General features: G+C 47.0%; 1 protein-coding gene and 2 long non-coding RNA genes across 4 annotated transcripts in view; 2 read left to right on the top strand and 1 right to left on the bottom strand.

Annotated features, from left to right (window-relative positions):
• LOC127001680 (uncharacterized) overlaps positions 1-1,982 on the top strand; it is a 2,572-nt gene extending 590 nt beyond the window's left edge. The window contains exons 2-3 of the long non-coding RNA XR_007755397.1: positions 943-1,047; positions 1,609-1,982. This is a non-coding gene — a long non-coding RNA (uncharacterized LOC127001680). The remainder of the gene's footprint in view (positions 1-942; positions 1,048-1,608) is intronic.
• The window catches only part of LOC127001681 (uncharacterized), a 20,641-nt gene extending 13,324 nt beyond the window's left edge, over positions 1-7,317 (bottom strand). Inside the window, exons 1-3 of one of the 2 annotated variants that reach the window (XR_007755399.1) lie at positions 6,679-7,317; positions 5,269-5,422; positions 3,019-3,153 (exon numbers count right to left, since the gene is read on the bottom strand). This is a non-coding gene — a long non-coding RNA (uncharacterized LOC127001681). The remainder of the gene's footprint in view (positions 1-3,018; positions 3,154-5,268; positions 5,423-6,678) is intronic. The other variant, XR_007755398.1, reaches the window with a different exon arrangement.
• On the top strand, positions 5,366-18,799 carry LOC127001678 (nicotinamide phosphoribosyltransferase-like). Its single transcript, XM_050866680.1, has 12 exons — positions 5,366-5,460; positions 9,902-9,972; positions 10,950-11,112; positions 13,194-13,322; positions 13,529-13,648; positions 13,988-14,068; positions 15,186-15,348; positions 15,751-15,908; positions 16,770-16,884; positions 17,269-17,351; positions 17,965-18,153; positions 18,593-18,799. The coding sequence occupies exons 1-12, from the start codon at positions 5,410-5,412 to the stop codon at positions 18,725-18,727; spliced, it is 1,458 nt and encodes a 485-aa protein (XP_050722637.1). The 5' UTR covers positions 5,366-5,409; the 3' UTR covers positions 18,728-18,799.

Here is an 18,799-nt window from a genome sequence, read left to right as displayed (position 1 = left end):
GTCGTTAAAGACCAGGGAGTCGTTAAATACCAATACAAAGGTGAAGGATTTACTAATTTGGTACATGCTACGATAAGGTTTGGCACTGCATAGAGTAGAATTTTAACAATGCTACGAATACTGAGGCCGGAGAACCCGAAGAGCTGAAACCATTTAAGCTTCCAAAAGTGTTGGGTGAACCGCGGCAAGGGTAACTTTGTTATATGGCCGCCGGGGTAGGGTTGGGTCACGTCGCTCCTATAAAAAAAAGGTTGCAGCAGTTCAATCTTCTTGACCTCAAACTGTCCATTTGGCTCTTTAGATTACCACGCTCGTAGCTATTTCCTGTTTACAGCAGTGATGTAGTTTCTAATTGTCCGAACCCGTGGTTGTGGTTCGGTCTTGGAGATGGGATGAACGGACATTCTTATTACTCGGCATAATCTTAATAACTTGAAAGTTGAATTAGTTGACTTAACAAGTGATGATCAATTCAAAGACTTTTGTGTGAGTACAAAAGTAGCCTCGTCACCTTTGTTGAAAAAAGGAAAGTAATAAATATCTCAATTATGGAATCACGGCTTAGTCCCCTTAACTAAGCATATCTGAATATTAATCGGCCAAATCAGCCTTTTTAAAAAAATTTAACACGTTTATAATTGACTGATATAAAATTAATATTAAACTGTCAATCATAACGTATCTATAAATAATTGGCAGGATTACACGCCACTTCCAGCACGAGCCAAGGAGGTGTTCGTGTTCTGCGGCAATATCTTGGTGATGCGTCGCTGCTGCACTATATTTCACACTCCGCTAAACATTTTCCCGCTGTCAGTCATAACGGCTCTCCTACATAGTTATAAAAAAATTAAAACTAGAGGTATTTTTTTTACCTCAGTAGGCTCTTGCCTAATCATGATTTAATTTTCTTTACTGAAGCTTTATATACAAATTTTTCAGTGTTCCTGCCCATGTCGTCGCCGGCTCCTCCGCCCCGCCTCCACACGCTACTTACTCGGTTGCATGGTTCCGTGACACCCACCACCTGGCTAAGCAGTTACAACGGTTAGTATATATTTCTTAAAATTCGGTTGTCGACGCGACGGGCATCCGGCCTTCCGCCCCGAGCCAGTCCCCCCTGAATTGTGGCTCCGATTGTAGACGGGTTGGTTAAGGTGTCTCCTACTTGTTCTTTGGGCTTGATGTGCTGGATTATAACTAGTGGTGTAGATTTCTGCGCTATGAACGTTTATGAAAAAAATTAGTTCCCTAAAAAAAGTTTTCACTCATTAGCTTAGTTTCTTAAAACCAATATTTTTTGCCCAATCTGAGTCTATTCTAGTTTATTTATTTTTTTAGACTGGTCCATTGACAGGTTCATTAGAGCGCAGTTTAGGTAATCTTGACCCATTAACTGTTTCAAGCACATGATTCTTGAGGTGCCCTTGTATAATTTCCAGCAGTTCCGTTTAGAATTCTAAAATGGTCTTAAAACCCAATTTAGTAGAGTTTATCGTTAACAGGTGTATAAACTACCTACTTGTCTCATAAGTTAACCTGTTTCTGCGATTAGAATACAAACATTTCTTTACTCCTCTCCAGTGTCATCTCTTGTCCGTCCACCAGGTACAGCCCAGTCAACGTCCTCGCCTCTCCACCCGCGCCCAGCAGTACCACCACCTACACCGAGACGCCCCCCCGTCAGACTCAGGGATTGATAATTATTTATTGGTTCTTGAGCAGTTCATGTCTAAGTCGAAGCACTCGTGCCACTCAGTTGATTTTTTTTTTGTAATTTTTGTATTTTGAACTTCAATGTCAGATCTACGGACGGTCTTCGAGGTATCGAAATGCCCTTGAGACGCTGCTTTTTTCCTGTAAAAAAAGTAACTGCAAACGACTGAACCAATTATGACAGTGCTACAAATTTACCTTCGTCTCTAGCACCGGATTTCTCGGCCATATTCCTCTAGGTTAATAAAATGATTTTCTACTTTCAAGCAATTTTTATTTCCCGCCATGTTGCCTCGCTTTGCCGTTTGTGGAAATTTTGCTGTGGTCTTAAGCTTCCCGAAAGCCTTTGACAGCCTAGCACAAATCTTCGCTTACTGAACTATCCTCCTATGGATTTTTATCTGCGGTTTCCTTTCAGGCAGATCAATCTGTCGTGGTAATTGACACGGGCATCTAGCCAAAAAATATCAACTCTACAGCTCATGTTTCATGCTGAACTCTCTAAAAGCTCCGGTCTGGACGATTTAGGGCATTTCTCCTACTCAACCATCCGAACGGGGTGGGCTGCATGCTGATTGTCCAGGCCGGAATTCGAACCGAAGCCTTTAGGACCCGACGGCGCTCCTACACTTTAAAAACAGTGCTTCCGTGCTGACACCTCACCTGGTCAATCTCTTCCGTCTCTACCTTTAACATCTATTTTTCCTTCCTCCTTTTTCGCCCACAAACACCCCTCACCTAAGAACGGTGATTCCTCTAATCCTTAACATATATACTTTTTTGCTCGTCCTATGAAATTAAGAAGCCTAAAAAAAAGGGTAGGCATCCATTGAGGGACTCCTGAAAGAATGACTGAAAACAACAAGGTTTCATATCCAATATCTGTTGTCCTGAAAACGGATAGGAGTCCCTCGATCTTTCTCTCCGATAGAATTACGATTCTGTATTCTTCGACACTTCTAAGCAAACGGTGAATTAGATCCCACAACGTGCTCTACGCATGGCACCACGCCCCCCTCCCCTCAAGATGTTACCAATAATCCAGCTCACCACATTCTTGGGTCGTCCGCTGCTGAAACTATAAATAGCTCTGATGTCCGGCATGTTTCGTTTTCTATTTACTCGCCCAGCATTGATGAGTTTAGTTGTTGAGGGTCTGAGAAATGCAACGGTGTTTCAAAAAAGTGTAACATTACAACGTTGCCGTTTACAACATTTATAACTTGAATGTGATTATGTTAAAGGGCATTTATTAACAAAAGCTGGTACGTCAAGACGAAAAACAAAACTGCTGGCCCTCACCTCCCTGGAGACTACGAATCCGACGAGACGTGGCCACGACCTTCACCAAGGTGTAGAGACCTTGACCTTCACTACTCCCGCTGGCACCTCCAGACTCGTCCTTCAGCATTAGCCCATGACTGCATAACATATTTCCTGTTAAATAAATAAATAATAATGACAAAGAATGCCATGAATATCCCACAAAAAAAACACTAAGCTATAGCCTTTCTGCATGGCCTCCCTTGCAAAGCTCTGTTGAAGCAAGGAAACAATAATTAAATATTAATTAAAATCCTGAGTGAAAAGTTCAGTTGCTGAAGGTCGGAAAAAAAACTTGCAGTGGAGACAGCGTGGAGCCACGGGCTCGAGCCATGCATGGAAAGGGGGAGGAGTTCACACTACGGGCCCTGACATATTGGATGAAGCCGTTGTGAGGATGGCTAGCATAATAATGTTGGGTTCACACATTCACGGTTTGTGGTCCACGATGGCCTCCCGGAGAGCAGGTGGTTAATCCGTGGCCACGATCTGACCGCCGGATTACCCCTGTGGCGGTTGTACAAAGGTAGTACGCCGGAACGAGAACGACGTTCCCGGACCATTTCCGATCCCACCCCGGAGCCCTCCCGACCCATTTACGGCGGCCACGGAAAATGACAGTATATCACCACGGTTACAGCTGGGTAGGCGGTGGCCGAACTGGTAGCGTACTGGGCTCACATTCACCGCGTGATGGACGACGCGGGTTCGAATCCCCACGCTACCCTTTCTTTTTTTTTCAGTCACGAGTGAGTGCCACAAACACCCACATGCGACCACCCATCGACCCGGACCCCCGGAGGAGCGCCGTCCAGCGAAGAGAAAATGAGTTCGGGGGGCATGAGCCAATGCGCCAAGATGTGCAAGCGCCTGCGCCTATAAACACTCGCCTGCGCGGCCATCCATCAGGCACCACATCAGGCCCTCCTACCAGGCGCAACAGCAACACAAAAAAAAAAAAAAAAAAACCACGACCCACCCACGACGACCACGATGAAGTTACGGAGTTGCCTAGGTGCCTTCCCGGTGTTTCACGGACATCGGCGCCTAACCGTTGTAGCATCTTGGTATTTCTGCCGATGTATAAAAAGGGGGCGTTGCCTGGAACTGGCACCAGCGTGTGTGTGTAGAAGAACGATTTACTACAAGTTTATTGTGCAGGTAGGATATGGGTTGAATTTGCGGTTGCGGGGTGGGTGGTGGGTTGTGGATATACTTTTTGTGGGCGTGGAGTGTGTGCACGTGGCAGATGCTTTCAGATTACGGGGCAGGGCTGGCAGGTAAGTAGGCTACGTGTGAAGTGAACTTTGAGGGGATGAAGATTATGGAAAGGGGATTATATGACCTGATGCTTTAGTGTTAATTGAGGGGCAAGGCTACTTGGGTCATTAGTGGCAGCAAACTAATAAAGGCTGTAATTAGCTAAGTGTGTGTGTGTCCATCTCTACCGCCTCATCGAGGAGAGTGGTGGCGAGCTTCTTCCGTCCATTTTCCTGGGGCTGAGTAGCTACCTCGTGTCTGCTTAGTGGTACCTTCCTCCTGCAGGGGGGACTGGGGCTGCTCCGTAGCCATCTTGGCTGCTGCAGGGGCTAATAACTCGAGCTCGTCGACCCGCAACACGTGCACGGAGGCGTCTAGAGCGCTGGGAGGTCACTGGCCCAGCCCGGCAGCGTCCCGACAGCTTTATGAGGTCGGGAGGCGTCCGCAGCACACGTGATCAGACCGTGGCTGAGCGGCGGAACTCCAGGTGCTAGCCCGGACCCTTCCCGATGCCATCCCGGATAGTCACGGCATTTGACAGTTGTCGGGGTGTGCCACGATCATTTTGCTCGTACCAAAATGATCGTGAGACACTGCCGACGTCCAAGGTTTTCCACGGCGGGGTTACGATGCCGCGACGGAAATCCAAGGTTAGTCACGGATACACTGCCGATTCACCATTTTTGCGTGTCGGGAGGGCACCGTGACCACAAACCGTGAATTTGTGAACCCAGCATTATTCTTTATAGTCCCACATTTCTACGCCAAACACTCCAATTTCCCCCCCTTCCCTCCCCTCTCTCTCTCTCTCTCTCTCTCTCTCTCTCTGCCATCTGATTAATGTAGAATCACTTCGGGACAGACCACCTAGACTGGACCATGGGGTCTGTGTGGTCTGATTTTCTATGTAAATCTATGTAAATTCTCTCTCTCTCTCTCTCTCTCTCTCTCTCTCTCTCTCTCTCTCACCGTAATAAGGATGCACCCAATGGAGGGCATCAAGCAGAGGGATGTTTACTATCCTTCCCACGCCACCGTAGTCACCGCCAACGCCAAGGCCGCCTCACACACACGGACCACGGTGCATCAGCCAGTGTTGCCAGTACCACCATGGCGTCAGGACCTGTGGAGAACATTATCCTGCTGGCTGACTGCTACAAGGTGCGACGCGAGGGGAGGGGGCAAGGGATTCGAGGCGTGGCGGAGGGGAGGCTGGGGCGGTGGTGTGGATATTGTGACGTGTTGTGACGAAGGGTTGGTGAAGGGAAGGGTGATGACAGCCTGTGAGGATGGGGATGTCAAGGTGTGTGTGTGTGCGCAAGAAGATACACACAAACTGAAGACTACAATCAAGGAGACTACAGAACAATCTCTTTGACTACAATGTGACAGTCAATCCACTCTTGGCAGCTCCTGAGGACGGGTTTAAATCAACTTCTCCCCGACACTCTCAGACTTAACACATCTAACCCCCATTTAAAGCTTTCAATCGTATATTTGCCAAGTGTAAATCTGCTTAACTTAATCCACTTATTCTCTATTTTTTTTTTTTTTTTTTTTTTTTTTTTTCTTACATTATTCCTGATCGTGCATTTATCCTTTTAGTGATGATTGATGCGTGTCCTAATTTTTTCCCAGCATAAATGATTACTACAAAGCGCCCTTAGTAATAGTCTTAACCTTCGGGAAACTCTGACCTAGGGCGAACTTCTCGAGGTCAAGGTCAAGGTCATGCAAGGTGCGTCTTTCCATGAGCTAAAATATGAACCAAGAGTTTAGTCTCTACGATGACGAGAACCGAAGTTATGGCCAATCTGACGTTTTGTGCGACTTTGACCTTGACTTTTGACCTTTGACATAAAAAAATAATGGGTTCTATTCTGGATGGACACGAAACTTCCCTGAAAAATTGGTTGAGATATCCGCAAAATTGTGCACAGGAGACTGTTAACGAACAAACAAACAAATAAACATACTGACCGGACCGAAAATATAACCTCCTCCAAGTTCATTGGCGGATGTAATAATAATGAACAATAGTAGTAGTAGTAGTAGTAATTTCGCCCACTGGCATATACAGCTATAAAGATGAGGAAAACCTCTCCAATTATTCTTTTTTCTCTTAGGCTTTGCTAGAGTTGGAAAAATTACAACGAAGCTCTATTGTTTGGGTGTGTGAATATAATAAGCATCGGCCATGAACAGGGGAAACAAACAACTGTCCCTTCAAGCCAGTTCAATGCCAGGGATGACATAACCCGCCGTCACTGTTGCGTAGTTATACTCAGTCACTGGCAACTCAACCCAGAGTGGACGGCGTAGCTACACACACACACACACACACACCAAGAAAGGCACAACAAACTCATTCATAAGTACCTACATACTACAAGGAGCTGATGAGGGCTTCGGTTGGGGTAGTGATGCACAGGCGTGGTGGTGGTGGCGGTGTGTCTGGGGGTGTGGGGAGATGGGGAGACGTGAGAGCAATAGGTTGAGTGGCGTGAGTTTTGAAGGGTGACTGGCTGACGGGCTGGTTGGGTTGGTGTATCAGACTATCAGTTGTGGCGATGCAGGAGGCGGCGTCAGAAGGATGAGTTAGCGGGTGTGACAGGTCGTGGGAATTATTGGGTAAATGTAAAGGGCAAGGACGCGCCTCACCCCCCAAAATAACACAAAAATATGATGTGGTGTTGATAATGTGAAGAGGAAAAAAAGTAGAATAGAGAAAGAATATACCAAGAAGGAGATACACAATAAATAAATAAATAAAGATAAGATGTGGTGATAGGAGAAGAAAGTAAAATAAAGAGAAAGGAGATAAAATAAACACATTAATACACAATAAATAAATAAATAAATAAAGCTAAGGTGTGGTGTTGACAAGGTGGTGACAGGGGAAGAAAAGAAAGTAGAATAAAAAGAAAGAATATACCAAGAAGAAGATACACAATTAATAAATAAATAAAGATAAGATGTGATAGGAGAAGAAAGTAGAATAAAGAGAAAGGAGATAAAATAAACACAATAATTTTTTTAATAAATACACAATAAATAAAGATAAGATTTGGTGTTGACAATGTGGTGATAGAAGAGGAAAAAAAAGTAGAACAAAGATAAATAATATACCTAGAAAGAAGAAAATGCATGATAGCAATGAAAATATACCGTCAGCAGTAACACTTTGGGGGTCGAGGGGGATGGAGACCCCTTTTTAGAGACTACAGAGATATGTTCACGCGTCTTGCAGTGATGATGATGCAGGTAGCGGTGGTGGTGTAGCAGTGGTGGTGTATTATAATGGTGGTGATAGCACGATGATGGTGTGGTGGTGGTGGTATTGTAGCTAGCGGGGATAAGGTATCGATGGTGGTGTTGTGGTGATGATGAAGAGAGTGAGGATAGTTGTGGTGATGGTGTTTGTGGTGAGGATAGTGGTGGTGATGGTGTTTGTGGTGATGATAGTGGTGGTGATGGTGTTTGTGGTGATGATAGTGGTGGTGATGGTGGTGGTGATGGTGTTTGTGGTGAGGATAGTGGTGGTGATGGTGTTTGTGGTGAGGATAGTGGTGGTGATGGTGTTTGTGGTGATGATAGTGGTTGTGATGGTGGTGGTGATGGTGTTTGTGGTGAGGATAGTGGTGGTGATGGTGTTTGTGGTGAGGATAGTGGTGGTGATGGTATTTGTGGTGAGGATAGTGGTGGTGATGATAGTGGTGATGATGGTGTTTGTGGTGGTGATGGTGGTGGTGATGGTGTTTGTGGTGGTGATAGTGGTGGTGATGGTGTTTGTGGTGAGGATAGTGGTGGTGATGGTGTTTGTGGTGAGGATAGTGGTGGTGATGGTGTTTGTGGTGAGGATAGTGGTGGTGATGGTGTTTGTGGTGAGGATAGTGGTGGTGATGGTGTTTGTGGTGGTGATAAGAGGTGATGATGGTGTTTGTGGTGAGGATAGTGGTGGTGATGGTGTTTGTGGTGAGGATAGTGGTGGTGATGGTGTTTGTGGTGGTGATAAGAGGTGATGATGGTGTTTGTGGTGAGGATAGTGGTGGTGATGGTGTTTGTGGTGGTGATAGTGGTGATGATAGAGGTGATGATAGTGTAGGTAGCGGGTAGGGCAGCAATGGGGGTGAAAATTCGATGGTGCAGAGAGGGAAAATGGTGGTGGTAATGGTGTGTTGTGGTGATACTGGTGATGACGCTGCAACTAGAGCGGATAATGTGGCAATGGTGGTGTAGATGGGATGATGGTAGAGTGAGGATGGTGGCGGTGAGGTGTGAGAGTGACGTACCGGTGTCTTTGGGAAGCTCCATCACTCCACGCCGCCGCCTCGCCCGCTCGCCCTCCCTCCCTCGCTGGGGCCGGAAGGACAAAATGAGGTGTGAGAGTGACGTACCGGTGTCTTTGGGAAGCTCCATCACTCCTCGCCGCCGACTCGCCCGCTCGCCCTCCCTCCCTCGCTGGGGCCGGAAGGACAAATGAGGGTATCCGCTGATCAAAATGGCCGCGCGAATCCCCGAGCCGCCTGAGTGAAGCTGATCCGGAGCACACGAACTCCTCCCCGTGATCTAGGCGTCCTGTCTCGTCTGGCTCATAACGAAACTAACCAACGTATTGATTAATTAAAAGTACTACAGCAAAGGAGAACGGAGATGTTGCTGTCATAACGTTATCCCAAGCAATGCAAAAAAAAGAAGAGGGGCTGGACAAAGGTATAAAGAAAACGAAAACGATATAGATTTAATGTCAGAAAATACAAAGAAAGTAGAAGGAGAGAACGGAGGTGCTTGCCATCCTAATCCCCTTAGCAATATTAATAAAGGTAAAGGGATTGTTGTTGTTTGTTTAAAGATTGCTTCTTCTTAAAAGGGGGCAGCACGGGCCTTTGCCAATTCCTGTCGACGAGGACTGGCGTGTCTCTGTAAAGGGATTGCAGAAAGGTATCCTAAATAAATTAATAAAAAATGAAGTAGATTCAACGTTAGAAGATACAATGGAAGAAGGTGAGTATGGAAGTGCTTGGCGTCATATCACTTAAATTAAATAAAAAAAAGTAAAGGGATTGCACAAAGGTATCCTAAATATATATAATAAAAAAATGCGGATTCAATGCAAGAAAATTAATAAAAAAGGAAGTGAGTGTTATGAGCCCCTTATTTAAGAAAATATTTGCAAAACAGAAAATAAGAGTAAATTTAACAATGCACTTAATTTCGCGCTAAGAAAATACTATTATTGAAATGTTTAGATTTAAAAAGTGTTGATTTTCAGAAACTGGAGAAAAAATAAAAATAAAAAATAATATTGGTAAGAGACGTTTTTGTTTTGAGTATTACGTACTTAAATTATGTATCACTCTTGAGAGATAGGATTAAAAATAGGTTACGTTACCTCAACATTTCCGAACCTCTCTCTCTCTCTCTCTCTCTCTCTCTCTCTCTCTCTCTCTCTCTCTCTCTCTCTCTCTCTCTCAAAAGCGTCTGAGAATACAAGCATTGTGTAATTTTAATGTATTAGTGTGTTTTTAATTGTGTTTCTTTATTCAGTGACGTTTCTTTTAATATCTTTTCTCTTTTTTATTTCCGGCGCCGTGTCCTGCAGTCGTCGCATTACAAGGTCTATCCTCCGGGAACCACCAAGCTCTATGCCTACTTCGAATCACGGGGCGGAAAGTGAGTTGATTCGCTTTTGTTTTTTCTCTCTATCTATCTATCTATCTTCCTTTCTCCTTCACGTGTCTTCCCTCCTACTAACCTTTACTTCGAATCACGAGGAGGAAAGCGAGTTCATTATTTTTTCTTTATCTGTATCTGTCTATCTATTTATCTATCTATCTATCTATCTATCTATCTATCTATCTATCTATCTTCCTTTCTCCTTCACGTGTCTTCCCTCCTACTAACCTTTACTTCGAATCACGAGGAGGAAAGCGAGTTCATTATTTTTTCTTTATCTGTATCTATCTATCTATCTATCTATCTATCTTCCTTTCTTCTTCACGTGTCTTCCCTACTGCTAACCTTTACTTCGAATCACGAGGCGGAAAGCGAGTTCATATTTTTTTCTTTTTCTGTCAATCTATCTATCTATCTATCTACCTTTCTTCCTTTCTTCTTCTATCAAGTTCTTCTCTGTAACCTTTTTTTCCTTTACGAGGCGGAAAGCGAGTTCATATATTTTTCTTTTTCTGTCAATCTATCTATCTATCTATCTACCTTTCTTTCTCCTTCACAGGTTCTCCCTCCTCCTATGAACCTCTGCTTTGTATCCTTATCTATTTGTGTTACAGCCATCTTCGCTCAATAAAGCTCTTCTCTGTCTTTTTTTTTCTTAACGTATATTCCTTCTCTCTATCTCTTCCTTTTACGTGCATATACTCCTTCCTTGTTTTCCTCGTCTTCCTTGTCCCTAACTACGATACTTCTCTCTCTACTTCTTCCTCCACCACGCATATCCTTCCTCATATAAAAAAAATATCTCCTTGTCCTCCTTGTCCTTCCTTCCTTCTCTCTCTATCTTTTCCTTCTACGTCCATATCCTTCTTCCTTGTCTTTCTTCAGTATCCCTAACTACGATACTACTCTCACTCATCTCTTCCTTCTGCAGGCATATCCTCCCTTCCTTCCCTCTACCCCTTCGTCGCCTTCAGGTTCCCCTACACGGTGTTCTTCGGGCTGCAGTACCTCCTGAAGCGGTGGCTGTGCGGGCCTGTGCTGACGAAGGAGATGGTGCAGGAGGCGAAGGAGGTGATCGATCAGGTCTTCAAGCGGGAGGATGTGTTTAACGAGGCGGGATGGATGCATATATTGGAGGTAAGGGGGATGTGTTTAACGAGGCGGGATGGATGCATATATTGGAGGTAAGGGGGATGTGTTTAACGAGGCGGGATGGATGCATATATTGGAGGTAAGGAGGATGTGTGGGCGCCTTTACTGTTTTCCCAATACTGTGGCACAAGATCTTTCCCAGCGTTGCCAAATTATCGTACTCATCGCATCGCATTTTCGTAGTTTCGGACCGATAACTATGGCAAAAAGGAAAAAAAAGAGCATCAATAAATAACAGCTTTAACGCTAACTTTAATTTTCTATCGTTATTTGTGCAGGTACGAGAGTTTGAGGCTTAAAAATGATAAATACAATGTGGTGAATACGATAATCCGGCAACGCTGATCTTTCCCCTCCTCCCTTGGTGACACGGTAACTTCAACCTGCTGTAGATGGTCGGACTTGCCGTGTCGAGTTGCCGTGTACCGATGACTCCAACCTTCTCTAGTAAACCTTCCCGACTTATTATTATTATTATTATTATTATTATTATTATTATTATCATCATCATTATTATAAGAGGTTCCAGAGGCAAGGATGAAAACGAGAAGATATAAAATTAAAAGGAGGCGGAGGACTGTAAGGGAGATGAAAAGGATGGAATGAAAGGAAAGACGAGAAGGAAGCAAAGTGAAGAAAAGGTAAAAGTCAATGGAATTTTCATCACCAGTAAAAAAAAAAATACCACTCACTGAAGGACAAGGACTAAACCGCACAATTATTTAGCGTGAATCAGCAAGGCGTCTGAAAAGGTCTCGTTACAAGGCATGAAATACAAACACCTACAACCTACAACTCGGACTGCTAGACTACGGGGAAAAAAATAAACACTATTACGCGACTTCCTTAAACAGCACTCAAGTTTCCATTAGTGTCAATTCACCAATATCATCCCCCAAGGCAGCGTGTTGTTCCGAGGCTATTCATCACTTAAACATCTGACACGCCCGGAATGAAAACGTCGACGGTATGGAGATATATTATGCCCACGACACAACACAAATAAAGACCACTAGCGGGACAAAGGGGGACCTCAGACGCTTTCGGCTCTCACAACAAACCACCAGACGCTTTCGGCTCTCACAACAAACACTTCCCAAGGCCACACAAGAGATAGTCGGGATCTCATGAGTGTTTTCCTTCACGTTCATGGTGCAGAAACCTTGTTAAACTGTCACTTAAGTCAAACCATTTCATATAGTCCGTTTGGGCGTTCGATTCTTCGGGTCTTTTCCTTCCCTCTGCTCTGCCATACAATCCCAACACCTATTTTACACCCTCATATGTTTCCTATAGGTAACATATGAGAGGAAGGGACAGGTGTTGGAACTGTGTGGCAGAGCAGAGGGGAGGAAAGGACCCGCGGTATCGAACGCCCAAACGGACTATTTGAAATGATTTGACTATAGGCTTATAAAGCAGAATATATGTGTGTTGATGAAAGAATAGGAGGAGGGCGGGAAAACGAGAAGATATGAAATTAAAAAGGAAGCGGAGGAGTGTAAGGGAGATGAGAATGATGGAATGAAAGGAAAGACGAGAAGGAAGAAAAGCGAAGAAAAGGTAAAAGAAGGATAAAACTGTCAATGAAAGGGAAGTATAAGAGGAAGAAAGAGTGAAATTAAGTGGAGGATGAATAAAAGACTGATAGGAATGATGATAGTATGATAATGCAGTATAGAGAAGAACTATTTTTTTCTCTCCCCCTCCCTCTCTCCCGATCTACCCTTCTCCCCCACTCTACAACACCACGGGGGAATGAAATACAGACTGGTCGGAGGAGAGAAGGAGGAATGAGGTTGCAATACAGAAAGACTATTTTTTTTCACTCCCCATTTCCTCCCTCCCTCCCCTCCCCACATCTCATCCCCCCTCTCACCCCCTTCTCACCTTCTCCCCCACTCTACAACACCACGGGGGAATGAAAGACAGACTGGTCGAAGGAGAGAAGGAGGAATGAGGTTGCAAGACTAATTTTTTTTCACTCCTCCTATCCCCTCCCTCCCTCCTCCCCCCACATCTCATCCCCCCTCTCACCCCTTTGTCCCCTTCTTCCCCCACTGCAGCATCACGGGGGACGGCTGCCTCTTCGCATCAAGGCCGTGCCCGAGGGGACCGTCCTGCCCACCAAGAACGTCCTCTTCACCGTCGAGAACACGGACCCGGCAGTGCCCTGGGTCACCAACTTCTTCGAGGTGCGGGGGGGGGAAGGAAGGAGAGAGAGAGAGAGAGAGAGAGAGAGAGAGAGAGAGAGATGGTGTGTGTGTGTGTGTGTGTGTGTGTGTGTGTGTGTGTGTGTATGTGGTTGTGAGTGGGTGGGTGTTCTTTTTTTTTCACGTATAAAATCCAGAAACACTCTCTCTCTCTCTCTCTCTCTCTCTCTCTCTCTCTCTCTCCCCAGACGCTGCTGGTCCAGACGTGGTACCCCATGACGGTCGCCACCTCCTCCAGCGTGTATCGGCGACTCATCGGCCACTACCTGCGCCTCACCAGCGACTCCGAGGACATGCTGGAGTTCATGGTGGGTCTCGGGGGCCGCTGTGGGGTGGGGGGTAGTATCGGGGGTGGGGGAGGGATGGGAGAAGAGGAGTACTATCAGGGGTGGGGGAGTGGCGAGGGAGGAGAGGTACTATCGGAGGTGAGGGAGGTGCGTGGGAGGAGGGGTACTATCGTGGGGGGGAGTGAAGGGTACGCATATCCTCCCTCTACTACAACTTTATACTACTACTACTACTACTTTTTTCTACTTTTTTTTAACGGGGCCTCCATCCATTAGAGTTGCGTTGTGAGCGGTATCTTTTCTCATACTTCTACTACTACTACTACTACTACTACTTACTACTACTACTATTCGTTTCAGATGCACGACGCCGGGTACCGCGGAGTGTCGTCGGTGGAGTCCGCAGCGCTGGGAGGAGCCGGGCACATGCTCAGCTTCAAGGTCAGGATCAGAGGAAGGGCGAGGGAGGGACGGGGGTAGAGGCGGATACTGCAGGGGAGGGGAGGGCGTGTCACTTGCCACACACTCTCAACACTTCTCGCTTCCTCTCATATGTCAGCTATTTACTACCTTTAAATGAATTTAATTAAATAATTGGATAATCCAGTAAAGTCATATAGCGTTCAGATTGTTTCGTTTTTAAGATAATAACAAATATTTTGTATAAATACCACGACACTTGACAGAGTTGTATTCCAACGTTGTCATTCTACACATCCAGAGCCCAGGTCACTTCTCTCAAGGTCATGGAAGGGTCAGCTGGTGGGCCCATGGGTGGCCCGCTCCCGCCTCTGCCTCTCCCCTCCTTCCCACCCCCTGCCTCTCCACGTCGTTGGCTGCACAGCCGCGAGAAAGAACTCATTTAAAATGTAAACAAGTACTTTTTAGACGAAAAAAACAACAGAGGATTTATCATACCACTCACAAGAGTATCTGCAAGAACAGCAAGAGCCACTAATGTTAGTGAAAGAACCATTGAAAGAGTCTGCGCCAAACTGGATCATGAGTGCATGACGAACAGGTCACCAAGACAGCCTGTATTCTCGTCCCCGAAGAAGAGAGAGAGAGAGAGAGAGAGAGAGAGAGAGAGAGAGAGAGAGAGAGAGAGAGAGAGAGAGAGAATAATGGTGGTCCACTTAACACCTTGACTCTAATCCCACAATTGGAGACAAGAGATGTGGCAGCGTGGTACGGGAGGAGAGACCCCCGCAGAAACCCCCCAATCCGCCAGTTCCTCGTGGATTCACTATAACCAGGGGGAGGAGGCGACGCTTGAAGGCCACGTTGAAGTGTTGCCGAAGTGAAGCTCAGTAACATGACTAAACCTGATTTTAAAACGTATTAACCTTCATCAAAACACCACCACCACCACCACCACCACCACCATTATCACCACCACCACCACTACCAACACCACTACCTTCATCACCACCACTACTCCTCTCTTCAGGCCTCAGACACTACCACCACCACCACTATCACCACCACCAACACTAGCATTACCACCACCACCACCACCACCACTACCTACATCACCACTACTCCTCCCTCTCCTCAGGCCTCAGACACCGTGGCCGGCTCGTCGCTCCTGAGGAAGTTCTATGGGCTGCAGGGCGTCGCGGGGTACTCCACGCCCTCCTCCGAGCACTCCACCGTCACCAGCTGGGGCCGCGATGACGAGCTGGCCTCCCACCGACACATGCTCACCACCTACTCCCAGGGTATCTCCTCCTCCTCCTCCTCCTCCTCCTCCTCGTTCTTCTCTCCCTTTGGTTCTTCTTTCTTTCTTCCCTCCTCCCTGTATTTTTCCTCCTTTTCCTTCTCTTCTCCTTATGGTCTTCTTTCTCCTCCTCCTCATCTGTTACGTTTTCTTCTCTCTCTCTCTCTCTCTCTCTCTCTCTCTCTCTCTCTCTCTCTCTCTCTCTCTCTCTCTCTCTCTCTCTCATAAGACAGTTAATGCACATATGAATGATTATTTTCTCTCAAACACTAATTCAATCGTTTCCTTTCTTTCCTTTCCACAACTCAACAACGCACAACCTCTCTCTCTCTCTCTCTCTCTCTCTCTCTCTCTCTCTCTCTCTCTCTCTCTCTCACACACACACACACACACACACACACAGGGGACGCGGGCTGTGTATGCGACTCTTACGACATCTGGAAGTGCCTGGAGGAGATGTGGGGAGGCGAGCTGAAGGACCTGGTGCTGGAAAGGGGCGCGAGGGGCGGCTGCGTCTACCTCAGGCCCGACAGCGGCGACCCCAAGGAAGTGGTGCTGAAGGTAGGGAGAGCGGCAGGGGAGGGAAGAGGGAAGAGGGGGGTGGTAGGGTAGAGATGGTGAGAAAGTAGGACGAAGGGAAAAAGGGGAGGTGGTGAGGAGAGGAAGGGTAAGAACTAAGAAAAGAGGAAGAAGAGAGGAAGGGGAAGTGGTGATGGGAGGAAGGGGAGGAAATGGGCGGGGGTGAGGGGAGGAAAGGTAAGAAGAGAGGAAGGAGAAGGTGGTGAGGGGAGGAAGGGGAGGAGATGGGCGGGGGTGAGGAGAGGAAGGGTAAGAAGGGAGACGTGCGAGTGGAAGATGGAATTTCAGGTACACAAAAAACACGTCTGAGGAATGAAGGAGAGGAGGAGGAGCGTGGTGGTGGTGGTCAGGAGGTGGTGATGATGGTGGTGGTGGAGGTGGTGGTGGTAGTGAGGGTTAAGAGGGGAAAAGGATGCTGAGACTAGAGAGGGATGGGTGTCTAGGGGGTAATGGTGGGGAGGGCAATAGAGGAGCGGGTCTGATTTATGTATGTTTGGAAAGCTAAGATAAGGGGCTATCACACTGGGGAAATTTTCCGTGGATCTTTAGTCAAACCACGATTTCCGCTGGCGTGGTTGTCATATTTCCGTGGTTTTCTGACGTGTCCACGATCTTCCAAAGCTACGGTAGATTTCACCAAAGGACGACGGTATTACTCACCACCATCATCAGCAGCAGCAATAACAAGAAACAAATGAGAACCACGCCAGCGGAAATCGTGGTTTGACTGGAGATCCACGGAAAATTTGCCCAGTGTAATAGCCCTTTAAGGCATGGTGTCAGTTGTCCCCCCCTCCCCCTCTTCCCCGTCATCTAAATCCTCCCTCTCCCTTCTGAACGCAGTCGCTGGAGATCCTCGGGAAAGCCTTCGGGACCGAGACCAACGCTAAGGGCTACAAGATGCTGCCCCCGTGCGTCAAGGTCATACAGGCGGACGGCATTGACCTCGAGTCCCTCTGTACGTACACCAGCCTGCCTTGCACTCGATATGTTCACCTCTTAAGACTCTCCTGCCTCTCTCTCTCTTTAAAGGCATATATTTCAAGGCCGCAGAGAAGATGAGTCAAGTTTTCATGGTGTTTTCTAGTTTATTTTTCCTTCAGGTTCATAAACTCCCTATAAACATCAGACTCACAAACTGCCCACGAGAGTCCCAACAACTTGTCCGCGAGTCTTTACAAACAGGTGTACTTTAGGCACTGATGTGTTTGCAAATACATGTACGGACGGAGATGCTGGTACTACTACTACTACTACTACTACTACTACTAATAATAATAATAATAATAATAATAATAATAATAATAATAATAATAATAATAATATCAACAACTATCGGCAGGGGGCGTGTTGGAGCACCTCAAGACCCACGGCTGGAGCACCGGCGGCGTCTTCTTTGGGGCCGGCGGGGGGCTGCTGCAGAAGGTGTGTGTGTGTGTGTGTGTGTGTGTGTGTGTGTGTGTGTGTGTGTGTGTAATTTGATTTTCGTGGACTGGGTTTGCATGAACTATTATTTTTCCTAGCTGGGTAGAAATCATCTGCTCTCTCCAGTGTTTCGTTTCCAATCATTATTTGTTGTGTTACAGATTCATTATTAAAACATAACCTTCGTTTTTTCCTCATATCCATCTTCAGACCTACTTTCAGACTATCTATCTATCTATCTATCTACAGTTCTTCGATCATTCTTTGTATAATTAGCTTACCCCAGAATTAGTTAGTTAAAGTGTATCGTCAGCGACCCAGAGGTAAGAGGCATCTAACCCAACCCTTGTACAGGTAATAGACAGGTGATCCCTTGTACAGGTAATAGGTCGGTATTATTACACGCTTCCTTCTACATCAATTATAAAGGTCATGGTGCAGAAACTCAGTCAGACTACCAAGGATCATAAAACTACCCATGGAGATGCCCACAAAGCCTACGAAAGCCTTGTTAATGCATGTGCTTGGGAGCCGAAAGGGTTAAAAATATGGCCCCTTGACAGGTAACCCAATCCCTTGTACAAGTAATCCACGTAAGCCACCCTTCGTACAGGTGAACCGCGACACCCAGAAGTGCGCCTACAAGGTGAGCTACGCAGAGGTGGGCGGCGCGGGCGTGGAGGTGTACAAGCAGCCCATCACGGACACGGGCAAGACCAGCAAGCGGGGGAGACTGACGCTGGAGTGTGGCGATGACGGGGCGATCACCACGGTGCAGCACGGGGAGGGCGACCCGGAGAAGGTGCGTGGGGGTAGCCGGGGAGCGTGAGGCGAGGGGGGGGGGGGGGGCCGTGTGCGGGGGGCGCGTGTATGTGGGTGTGGGTGGGCGTGTGAGGGGCGTGTATGTGTATGTGGGGAAGTGTATCTTTTGGGTGTGTGTAGGGGAGGCCGTATGTGTGTGTGTGGGGGGAGTGTGTGGGGGGGCGTGTATGTGGGGGCGTGTATGTGTGGGGGCGTTTATGTGTGGGGGGGCGTGTGTGTGTGTCGCGGCGTGTATGTGTGTGTGGGGGAGGGGTGTGTGTGGGGGGGGGGGCGTGTATGTGTAGGGGCGTGTGTGTGTGTGTGGGGTGGGGGGGTGGGGGGCATGTGTGTGGGGGGTATCTGTCCACAGGGGCACGCACACTCCTCACCTTTGCCCCATGCACCGTGACCCACACAAGGCCTCTTTCCTCCCCCCGCAGGACATCCTCGTGCCTGTGTTCGAGGACGGCGCCCTCCTGCGGGACTACACGTTCGATGAGGTGCAGCAGCGGGCGCAGGAGGGCGGCAAGGACTTCGACGTCATTAGTTTTCTGCAGGAGCAAGTGGCGCAGTGAGGCGGCGCGCGGGGAACTAACATAAGAACATCAGACAGATAATGTATGACCAATAAAGGCTACAGCAGGAAA

The sequence above is a fragment of the Eriocheir sinensis genome, chromosome 21 (genome assembly GCF_024679095.1).
Source record: "Eriocheir sinensis breed Jianghai 21 chromosome 21, ASM2467909v1, whole genome shotgun sequence".
In the NCBI taxonomy this organism is placed as follows: domain Eukaryota; kingdom Metazoa; phylum Arthropoda; class Malacostraca; order Decapoda; family Varunidae; genus Eriocheir; species Eriocheir sinensis.
This window is presented reverse-complemented; position numbering and strand designations above follow the sequence as displayed.

Excerpts from the sequence above, each read along its gene's own strand:
- LOC127001678 (XM_050866680.1), top strand. The coding sequence starts at position 5,410 with ATGGCGTCAGGACCTGTGGAGAACATTATCCTGCTGGCTGACTGCTAC. Across the intron at positions 15,349-15,750 it reads GCTCACCACCTACTCCCAGG|GGGACGCGGGCTGTGTATGC; the intron begins GTATCTCCTCCT and ends ACACACACACAG. Across the intron at positions 15,909-16,769 it reads CCAAGGAAGTGGTGCTGAAG|TCGCTGGAGATCCTCGGGAA; the intron begins GTAGGGAGAGCG and ends TTCTGAACGCAG.